At 41.0% G+C, this 11,691-nt stretch overlaps 1 protein-coding gene across 1 annotated transcript in view; it reads left to right on the top strand.

Annotated features, from left to right (window-relative positions):
* GFRA1 (GDNF family receptor alpha 1) overlaps positions 1 to 11,063 on the top strand; it is a 150,962-nt gene extending 139,899 nt beyond the window's left edge. The window contains exons 9-10 of the mRNA XM_009641405.2: positions 8,816 to 8,872; positions 10,902 to 11,063. Of these exons, the coding sequence (XP_009639700.1) occupies positions 8,816 to 8,872; positions 10,902 to 11,063 (219 nt within the window). The remainder of the gene's footprint in view (positions 1 to 8,815; positions 8,873 to 10,901) is intronic.
* Positions 11,064 to 11,691: the final 628 nt, after the last annotated feature.

Raw genomic sequence — 11,691 nt, 5'->3', positions numbered from 1 at the left:
CCAGTACACTCACCTTGGTAAATTTTATTGCATTATTTAAAAATAATCTTTATGATATTTTCATTCTGAATCGTATTTTCAGTGCTAGAAAGAACAGGGATATTGGGGCAGGTACAACAGCAACTTCACTAAAATTTCAGCCCTGCCAGTTCTGAGGATGCATCTGTGCACCTGCAGAATTCAGCTACAGGATTAGAAGAACAGGGAGAAAATGCTTTAAATTTTTATTTCAGTGGCACTTCGGGAGAGCAGATTGTGCCAAAAATGCAAAATTCACCAATTAATCCAAATCACAGCTGTTCAAGATTGAATTGCTTTAAAAGAAAAAAAAAAAGTCTCTCAGTCATGTCACGATTTAATGGGACTCGGGTACAGGCATCGTCACATAACTGTAGATGTAAGGAAGGTAATACGCTGGGCCTGAAATGCATAAACAAAGCTGAGGAGGGGAGGGCATAGCTGCGTGCTGGGCACCCCAGCTACGTGGCTAGTTTCTTCTACCTTCTTGTGCAAGGTTACTTTAGTATCTGCAGCCTTTGCTTTTGCCTCCCTGTAATTGCAGTGAAGTCACTTGTTATCTGAAATGTTTTGACACCTTTAAAGGCTTTCTGTGTTTTCTTTCTGTGCTTAACCATGCCAGTATTCACAACACACACATGCATACACATACGGTTAATAAAAAGAAGTCTTGAGCATTTTTAGTCCCTTAACCAAAAGCAGATGTTCATGGTCATTCTCTTCCCTTCCCTTTTAAAATTTATGAGTGAATGCAGTGCTCAAGAAACCAGCAATAATATCAGTTGCTTAAGGTTGGCATAGCACAAACAGAAGCTTCCTGTAATGCTCAGTGCTCGAGGCCTCATGCAGACTGGTGTTCAGTAAGCTTGCCTGATCTTTCCTTCTCGCTGCAGAACCAGAGGCCACCACCCCTGGTCCTACTGCCTGAGCGCAGAGGCAACGCCTGACCTTGTTTTCTTAATCTCTTCCACCTGCTGATAGCTCAGAGCTGGACGTCTCAAGAGGCCGACCGATGCGGTGAGCATCCCTACCGAGCTCTCTCCCTGCCACTCTGCTTTTGGCGCGGGAGGCTCCCAAGTTTTTCTTAGCAGAGAGTCCCAGCCACCGACCGTCCTGTCATCTGCTTGCAGTGAAGGAGGAGCAAGGAGGACTTGGCTGTGGACATCGCAGCCGCCCCCCAGCCAGCAGCTCCCTGCCAGGGCACACCTGGAGGCGGGAGATGCGGCGTCAAGGCACTGTAGCTGTGTAAGGATGGTGCCTCTTTTCAAGGCTCATTAGCGCAATTCAGGCCTGTGCTGTTCTGGCTGAGCTGCTTTTAGTCCCCCTGTAGCCGTGGCTGACAGCTGCTCAGGAGTGTTTACACCACACTCCAGCGCACCACGTAGCCCTGTCTAATAGGGGAGGTAGGTACTGCGCCTGCTGCCAAACGGAACAACTTTGTTTGCATATTTGGACACGCAAGGGCACACGCTCCAGCCTGGGGAACTGGTGTGGGATCTGTAGTTCTTCAGTGGCTTACCTTTGTTCAAAATTAAAAGCCGAGTATATCTTTTAACCAGGATTGTAATGGCTTTGTGTTCATGCTGCTTTTCTTTAGATGCTGTTCAGCGCGCGACAGCCAGATGCTACCTGTAACTGCTATGTATGGCACTGGGTTGATAGCTGTAGTGAATCACTAGGGAAATGGGTTTTAATAATAAAACCCCAAACATCTCGACTTTGGATTACATGGCTGTTCAGTTTTATAACTAGAGGAAAAAAAAAGAAAACCTAAGCAGCCTAAGCCATTGAGATATTAACCTAACAAAACTTATTCCGTCTAGGCTTTTTAGTATTCTGTTTTTCCCTCTGCCCTTCTTAATGCAAAAATATTTGCTTGAGGCAAATCCATAAAAAGACCATATTAGGAGAATTGCGTAATATCCCCTAAAAATAGAAAGCAAGAATCTAGGACTATAGAAATTCATTTTACTCAGATAAATGAATGACTGAACACGAAAACAAAATTGTTAGCAAGTTACTGTACTGCCCTGAAAGGTAAGTCAGTCGGCTCAGTTGTCATGGCTGGGTGTCATATTTTATGCTGTGCTCACTGGGAGACTAATTGCTTGAAATAAATATTTGAAGATCTCTGTGTCTGGTCCTTGTAAGCTGTTTGATCAGTTTGGTGTTTCTGATAGGATCTGGTTTTTATAAGACCTTTAAGATTGCTGTTAGGCAGTTTTTGTGCTATATTGTCCCAGCCATATAAGTGCAGTGAGAGATGAGGCTTAATTAAGTCTCATCTTTACTAACATAAGGATCTGGGAATGGTCCAGCAATAATTCATATGGTACAGGTCATCTTCCCTTCTTTCCACGTTTGTTTCTGCTCGTTTGGAGAGGATTACTACCAGCCCACCGCCTTGACCCCCCAGTCAAATTTTCTCTTAAGTTTAAGACTGAAGAGGTTGGAGGGAGGAGGTTTTTCTCTATCTGCATTGCACTTTATCAACTTTTAGGACCGTTTCTCAGATTTCTGTAGTGATGTCTGCTCCTAAGTGTGTTTCTATCTACAACTATCAAGAGACCCAAGTCCCTGCAGCAGACACCTAATCTGATCCATCGTTACTCGGTGGCCTGGGGAAGTGACACCATTCCTGGCCCTGCCCAGAAGAGGGACAGTGATCCCTCTGGTCCATTTGGGCAGTGCTACCCCGCTGGTGACCAAAGAGCTGGAAAGCTGGCTTTAGCAAAACAGGGACCTACATTTCTCCCAGCCTCTCTTTGCAGAGGATTCCTCTTGCCTGCCATGTGGTAAAGCCTTTTCTTTTCAACCCCCTTTCCTCCTGAAGGAATGTCTGGAAACAATCTCAGGAGACCTAACATCCCTTTTTCCCTTTCCTGACCAGAAAACAAACCTCCCTGCTTTGAGGCTGCCCTCTGGGTTTTGTTTCTGGTGCTTAAGTACGCAAAACCAGCAAGAATCTGTTAATGTTGAGGGATAAGGGGACTTCTTAAATGCCACGTGTGTTCCCTTAAGGAAGCCAGAGTTTTCTGAAGGCGAGCTGGGTAGATCTGTCACTGCGCAGTGCTGCCCGCTGAGCAGCTGTCTGCTAGTTTTGGATGGGGCCTGGCTCATGATTTGTGAACGCTTGAACTGGTGGCCGGGCCCCAAAGCAGTCGGGGTGTCCCGCAGTGCTCAGGACTGCCTGGGCTCCGCCGCCCTGCCCAGCTGGGGCAAAGCGCTGGGGGGAAAGCCAGGCAAGACCCCTGCAGGAGAATGGGGACAAACTGTGATTTTAGGACAGGTACGAAGCTATGGGGGGCAGGAGCTTAGGGCTGGGAGTTGATGGGATCTGAAGACATGGGATCTGATAAACTGTTCATTGCACAGCACTGCAGCCTGGAAAACTCTGTGTGTGTTTCCCCAGTGCATATTTGGGTACAAGGGGATAATTGGTTTGCTTTATTTAATGGCTCCCAGCTGGAAAACTTGTGATTTGATTCTTACTGTGCTGGGTGTTATCTACATAGCTTTGGAGACTAGTGCCAGAGGTGGCTTGGTAATGCTTGTTTTTAAAAGATACTTTCTTCACTCTTACAAAGTGGGATGACAGCACTGTAGTGCTTTTATGCAGAATGATGACTGATAATTTCATGCCCCAAGCTTGTATCCTGAGGGCTGATTCAGCACAGAAAAAGAAAAAAGCAGCAGAAAGAAAGATCTGACTTCTTTTTTATAGGATTGTACAAAGCTGATTGGTTTTGTATCTTAAATAACTTCGCACCCTGGCTGTATGGTATGGGTTTCAAAACTACTCCTTGCTGAATTGGACCCTTATTATAGTGGCCTGGGTCTCTGACCCGCACTTTGCTTATCTTCCCTGTTGAAAGTAATTCATACTCCAGCGTGACATGGTACTACTGTGCTAATAGGAAAATACTATTGACAGTTGTGGAAGATGCACCCACCGCTTAGTGAGCACAGAAGAGTTAAACTGATTACATTCTTACAGTCCCTATATTTCGCTGCTTATTGTTTGGGGCTGGCTGTTGGAAAAACAGGTTAGTTGCATAGTAAATCTCTCTAATCCACACAAGAGAAGAACAAAAAGCAGCAGCCCCCTCATTTGTTACGGCTACTTCAGAAGCATGGTCATTTGAAGGATGGATTCTGGGAGATTTGTATCTTTTCTTCAGAAAGGCTTGTCGATATGGGCATAACTAACCAGGCACCTCAGGAGAGGACAAAGGCACTCTCATTAAAATTAGCTGAAAAAACAACCCACATAACAGATATCTGTTGTAATGATACCTCTGTTGTCTCTCACTATAATGTCTAAGTAATACATTCCATAAAGCACATAAGGCTCAAAGTGTGTAGCTAACAGAAAGGGACTCGTTTCTGAGTTCAGATGCTCAGCCTGTGCCTGTTTGCATTCAGGTCCAACGTATTTGGTTCCCTTTACATGCTTCTCCTTCCCTCCCCTCCCTTCAGATTAAAGCTTGCCTCCGTTTGGAGCCCTCCCTGGTCAGACCTTTTCCTTGCTGTGAGTAACATAGATGTGCATGCTGTAGTGGATATATAAAAATACTGCTGGATGACAAGCCATAAACAATGTTTGTACTGACTCCTGGTGAGGTACACTGCAGTATTTAATGCATTTATTAACAATGTAGTGGTGTGATTTGTAGAAGCTGGATGCATAATTGCAAGATAGCATCTCCTTCTGCAAAGGGCGGAGATAGAAGGATTTGGGGGATGGGAAGCAGAGAGTTACTAGGCTTGGGAGGATCTTATGGTGGTTATTAGGTGCAGGGCAAGAGAAGATTAGGTTAGGGTGTGTCTGAGCAAGGACATGGCTGAACTAGGAAAGAAATAATCAGCAATATTCTGCTTCTGATCATGACAGTTGTTTCTTTTCTGGACACACAGTTGGTTTCTCTCCCAGCCCTTGACTAAGTCCAAGCTTGAGTTCAAATATTAAAAGCTAAAGGTGGTGAAGACCAAGGCAAGGCTTTTGTGGCTGATGTACAGGATACTGAAGAGCCCATCAGGAGGTGCATGAATGGGATTATCTCTAAATATCATCTGTTGCTTGTGCTATCAGTGATAAGATTCTCTGTAAAAGCAGATGTTCATTTTTTACAGAATAGAAAAGCTTAAGTAAGTGCAAGGTTGTTGGCAGTATGGGGGCAGCTTTGTCAGAGTAGCCCACATTACTGCATTACAGTTCCCTGCGAAGCTGGGGTGAGTGTCAACCCGTCTTACATAACTTTGTTTTACAGTCAGAGGCATGTCTCAGCTGAGCGTATAACTCATTAGCAACTGCTATTTTACCTCAGTAGAAAAGATTGCATACCTCTTTCCATATGTTTAACCAGTTATTTTAAGCTGCTTTTCTTTCACAGTTTTTTAATTACTACTTTTATCAGCCCAGCCCTGCTTGTGTTTCATTTAATGGCAAAATTCCCATAGATCTTTTTTGTGACCAGACAAGAGCTTTATATTAAAATCGAAAAAAACCCAAGTTTGAATACAGACTTATTAGCCATTTGTGTGTGCTATTTTACTCCTGTGAAATTAGCTACTTCTAGCACATTTGAAGGTACGTTCTTGCCTGTATATTAGAGACCTGAGATGGGGGTTGTCAGTGAATCTTTGGCATCCTGCATAATGAACAGCTCTCATTTCACAAATTTGTTGATGGCATAGATATTCCCTGTCAGAATTGTCTGCAGCTGTATGTGATGGGCACACATTTCTATTGTTTAAGTTTCTAGGATAATGGAAGGAGTTGTAAAGTAAATATCCAATGGCTGAGGATATCCTTCATAATTCAAATGAGTGTCTCCCAGTCTGTCTGTGTTTCCACCAAGGCTATCAGCATAACCTCCAAGCCCTCATTTTTTACCTCTGATAAGGTGTTCACTCACTGTAGCACGAATACAGCACTGCTGCTACATGTAGAGTCCTTTCTGCCCGAGAGTAGGGCAGGAAGAATTTTCCCCTTAGGTTGTAATTACAAGACATACACTTTCTATAGCACTCTCTCCAACACGTAGGTGGTTTTTTTTCCATTACTTGTGATTTAGTGATGCACTGTTTTATTACAGTAGTGCAGCCTCTGCCAGCATTTCCATTATAACCTGTTTTTACAGGTTTATAACTCAACAGTAAAAACGTACTCTTCCAATTTGAAACTTGGCATATAATGTCTTGTCTCATCCTCAAAATGATATTTTTTTTTTCTTTCCCTCTACCTTCCCCCACCCCCAAAAAGAGGTTGTGCTTTTGCTCTATTTTTAAATGGAAGATATTGTCCTTTCTGTTTTGATAAGAGAAAAGCCTGCTTGTTTATTAAAATTATTTTTCAGTTCTAAGAGAGGAGGACTTTATAATAGAGGATGCATGTGAATAAGTGTTGTTGATGTTAGAATGACTTCATTAAGTATATGGATACAGAGAAGTATTACCTTCCAAATGAAAGGTAGGGAATATCGATCAAAATGATTGAAAAGCTTTTTTTTATGTTGATTTTGTTTCTGTTGATTTTACCCTTAAAATAGTGTTCTCAAAGGTAAATCTTTTTTAGCTGTTGCACTTTATCAGGCTGAATGAAGTAAAGGAAGACTGCATATAGACAAAATAATGATATTTTTCTCTTTTCTCATTTGAGAAACACAGTACAGAAGGAACATAAATTCTAACTTTGCTGTTGAGACCAACTACCAAGAGTAGACTTGTAGTTAGCACAGTGTTATGAATCCAAAGCAGGTGTAAGCAGCAAAGCACAATGTTTCCAATAGACAGTTGCTTGCGTGGACTGGAAAATTCAGGACTGAATGATAAACTGAGATTTATGAGGCTTGTATGATCCTTACAGTTTACACTGTCAAGATCTGAACCTCTGAACTGGAGGCCTCCTGTGAAACCTCACATTCCAATTCAATGCCGTATGGGTGTTTAGGATATAAGAAAATCAGGACAGAAATCCAGTTTCTTCTTCTTTGCCTGTCTCCTTGGAGCCAACCATTTAGGAGTTGAAACCTACCCAGTTGCCATTAAAGGAATCCTAACCTCTGTGAATACCACCACCACTGCAAGCATAGCAGGAAGGCTTCACTGTGTTGCTTCTCGTTGTAGCAAATTTGCTTCCAGGCACTTATTTTTCCGTTCAGATAGTTAAATTTATGCTTGCCATAACCACCTTAATGGTACTAATTAGAAGAAAGGGTATGTAAGAGAGAGATTTCATGGAGGGTGTTTATTAATGAATTGAGCTATTATTTTGTCATATATTTGAAGCTGTCTTTCTCTTAAATCCTAGCTGGTTTAGTTTTTCAGTTGTCTCTAATATATATATTTATAAATATAGAAGTATCATGAAAAGCAGGGAATGTGCTTCCCCATGAGAAGTTCGGTTCCCTCATTTGGATTCTAAAATCTACTGATTCTAAAATTTACTGATCTACTGATGAGGTCAAAGAATATTTTATATCCATAGGCAACACCGATGGCTCTCAGGTATAAAGTAAAGAGCTATATGTGGAACTGAATTTTTTGAGAGTATGCAATCAGAATGCTCAGTGCTGCCTCGCATCAGCTTCAGTCCAGTCCATCTCTGCCAAAACCAGTGGGATTCTGCAGTGTAAAATGAATGCAACACAGTGAGAATCAGATCCTCATTTTTTGCAGGAAATAAATTGCAAGTCCAACAAAACTTCAGACATGCTCAGTGCAGTCAGTAGTTTCAGTGTTGAAATCCAAGTCTTCTGTTAAAAGAATTGATTGTACATTTAACACTGGCAGCTCCTATAAAAGAGTGCTGTTTATGTTTCTGGAATATACAAAGAAAGAAATGATATTGAGAATCACTGAAGTACTTAAATCAGCCACAGCACCATTTGTTGAAAATATCTTCAGCACCATGGGGATTGCTATTGCTATTATAGAAAAGCAGAAAACTCCCAGCCCAGTCATGTTCACTTGAGCAATGGAAATATTAAGCACCTTATGATGCTAGACAGAGCGCATGCTATTGCTTTCATTTTGTATGATGCTGCCACCAGAAATGTTTCTTACTTGAGTCAGTGTGGAGAGCACAGAGTAATAGCAACAGATGGGCGCTCATCGTAAGACATGGCTGAAGATATAAAAGATTCATTTTTTTTTAGTCTTTGATCTTCTAAAATATTCCTGCATTTAATAATATTCCATGTATAATAATCAGTGAACACAATGTAAACAAACAGCTCAATTTGAATTACAGGTATATAGTTTTAAAGATATTGCATGTTCTTTTTGTAACTTTCTAGAAGAGACTCTGTGGCAGCCATGCAATGCGTTAAAATTATATTTTCATAATAGTACATGGAGAAATTACAAGAATCATCAAGGATAAGATACGCCTGGCTTGTATGTTTTCCTAAAACTGAGACATATGATAGATTTTTTGCTAATATGCGGTAGTATTATGGTCATTATTAACTGTCCTATTTCATTTCTTTTCATGAACATCCAGCACCATTTTTAAGGGGCCGCAGAATATAACATGTTCTCTGCAGCTGATGGCACTCATGATTTTAATCACTAAGTACCCTTAGCTGACGGTTTGAAGTTTTGCTGTAAATTCAAATCAGAATGTGAATGGTTTTGGAAAACATGCAGTTACATTTGGAGAGTTTATTTGCTAATCATGTGCAAATCATTGTCAAAATTATAGGAGTATGACAACCCATGTGAATGTATCTAATTGTTTTGTGCTGCTGTATGTGTAAATTGTACAGGGAATAAATGTTCCATTTGTTCATAGGCACAGAAGAAGCGGAAATCCAACGAATCTGTAGATACAGAGCTCTGTCTTAATGAGGTAAGAGTGTGGGTCCTGTACATTTCATAGCACAGGTCCCTCCCCATAATATAAAATGTTCAAAGTCTATCAAGATTATGATGGGCTTATCTCACATTAAAGTCTTGTTAGTATTGTTATGTTTGGTTAACGTAATGTATCAAAGAATGATCTTACTCAGAAATCTGGAGCTGGGCTCAAAGTGGCCTCTGCTGACTTTCTATTTTAATAGCTGTGTAGTACATGTTTAGGCAGATCCCATGGTAATTACCATTGCACCTAGCAAGTATAATTAGTTAATAATCTGCGGGAATGCAAGATGATATGGCTTTTAACAAATACACAGAAACATACTAGACATCATTCTGTGGCTAACAAAAATGACCAGGTTAGGGCATGAGATGATGTTCATATCAGGAGATATGATGGTCCGACATCAGGAGACAGATTGACAGCCCCAGGAGACATGAACGTCCCAGTGCTATTTGAGTAGTCTGCTCAGCCTGACCTCCAAGGCCCCCTTTCAGACATAAACATTACATCAGTTTCCATGTCTGTCAGTCCATATCCTTTGTACTGAGTCTCTCAGGAAGCTTAATAATTAGTGATGTACGTAAATTAATTTTTGCAATGTGGAAGCACATAGCCTCAGCACTGGAGCAAGCCCAGCTGTACTGGCATAAGCCACCACATGGACATGATGGTATCATTCAGGGTCTCCTTCATCAGTCCAGCTTTGCACAGTTCTTCTAAACAATGACAATTGTATATCCCATTCCAAATTCTTTAGATTCTATTAGGAATTTCCTGTAGATACGGGAATGAAGCCTAATAACATGTGAGGGAACAATGCAGTAACATTAACAGATTTGTTGACATCTTGTGCTGGCTAAAAGACCTTACACAAGAAGGCCCCAGCAACTGTAGCTTACTGTAAGAACTACTGGTCCATCTTATCCCATACTCTGTCTGTGGCAATCTCCAAGAAGCAGATGCCCAGGGCTGAGTATAAGAAAGCATATCATGATAATTCCCCCAATGCCTCTACTACCTCCAACAACTTACATCTCAGTTAGCCAGTCCTAGCAGGTGATAGCAAAGTGAGGGAAGGGCACAGAGATTTATCCACGAATGCCTCCCTGGCTCTGTAGACAGTCATCCCTGTGGAAGCTGATGCTCTATTCTCATTCTTTGTAATCTGCTCTTCTGGGTACTTCTAGCTTGTACCTTGGCCCATTGCCCCTTCAGGACCGGGGGAGGCTTGTCCCCTCTGTGGGGTCTGAGCAACTTTGCATGGAGTAGGTTGGATTTAATGACCTTAGAGGTCCCTTCTAGTCTAAATTGTTGTGATTCTGTGATTATACCTGTTTGGTTGTTTTGGTTTGTTTTTTTTTATGAGGATGATAACATGAGAAATATTCCATTTGCATCCCCTCCTTAAATAGCTCACTATAATCTGCCATTCTGTACCTGCATGTGAATACTGTTTAATTATTGGTAGCAAAGAAGACAAGGAATGTAAATAATGCAGCAATTAAGGGGAAAAAAAGCATGAGAAAGATAATTTTTCATAAGCTAAAAGCCTCTGTCTTTTCTGATTCCATGGATTAGATTTTATCTGTTGTTATCCAGAAATAACTTGTTACCAAAGAAAGTTGCTCCATTGACTGTGCAGAAGTTGCAGTTTCTCTGTGGGTCCTGTATTTGCTTTTTAAAATAAACTGGCATGATAAACACAGATCACTAAAACCATTGCTGGACTTAACAAGGGTAGGTTTACATAGGGAACCACTGCTAAAGTAGGGACTTTTTAATACTTTTTTTTTAAAAAAAAATTTTGCTGTACTGGTGTTTTTATCCCTTAAGCTAACTTTAAAATACTGTCATTTTTACATCTGTTTTTATGCCTTTTGTATCTTTTGATTTCTCACAGTGATATATAGGTGGAGGGTGGACACGAACAAAGTAAAGATGAATTTCATGATGTAGGTTTAAAAATTTTGCAGTGAAAATGTGTAATTGTGACCAAGGAAAGTATTGTGTCTTGCAGAACGCTATTGGGAAAGACAACACAGCAGGAGTCTCCACCAGTCACATATCTTCGGAGAATTCGCTCGCTCTTCCCAGAAGCTTCTACCTAAGCACACCGCTCACTCTGATGACACTTGCACTCCCACTCTGTTTGTTCCTAAGCTCATCAGTCGTCTTGTAGCTGCATTACAGAAGGACGTGTAAAAAAAAAAAAAAAAAAAAAAAAATCTGTTTCCTGTCCTCTGTTGTTTATCTGGAATTCCAGGTCTGGGAGCTAAGCTGAGGCACTCCTGCTAGAACAGTTTCAGTCAGCTGGAATTTTTTTTTTCTCTAAGAAAGCTTCTTGTGATATTTAGAGGCTTTGTGAAATACTTGGTGCAGTGCTACATTCCAAACCCAAAAGGCTTTTGGGCATGCAGTGTTTTAAAGAGACAGAGTGTAAATTTGCCTGTAAAGCGACCTGGTTGGATTATTTTAATAAGGGTTATTTTGATTCTGGCTTTTACCTGGGAAGGAGGATGGCAGTTTTCTTAAGATCCTATCTATCTCATTGAATGGTTTTGGTTTTCAAATTGGTTGAACTTCAGACTATCAAGGATGCCAAGCTTTTGTCTAACAGTGAATGTTCTCCCAGAGAGTGGACTTTATGAAACTTCTTCATTTGACAAATTGCTACTGATGTTAAACTCTTTCAGTGTATTAGCATTTTCCTCTTTAAATGTTTACGTACTGTAAGTGATTCTGCGTTCCCTGCTGAGAAGCCATTATAATTCGCATACAGGTGTAATATACGTCTTTCAGTTAAATTC

Source organism: Egretta garzetta, unplaced genomic scaffold, assembly GCF_000687185.1.
Source record: "Egretta garzetta isolate BGI_Z169 unplaced genomic scaffold, ASM68718v1 scaffold486, whole genome shotgun sequence".
Taxonomy (NCBI): domain Eukaryota; kingdom Metazoa; phylum Chordata; class Aves; order Pelecaniformes; family Ardeidae; genus Egretta; species Egretta garzetta.
Note: the sequence above shows the minus strand (reverse complement) of the source record. Positions and strands in the feature narration are given on the sequence as shown.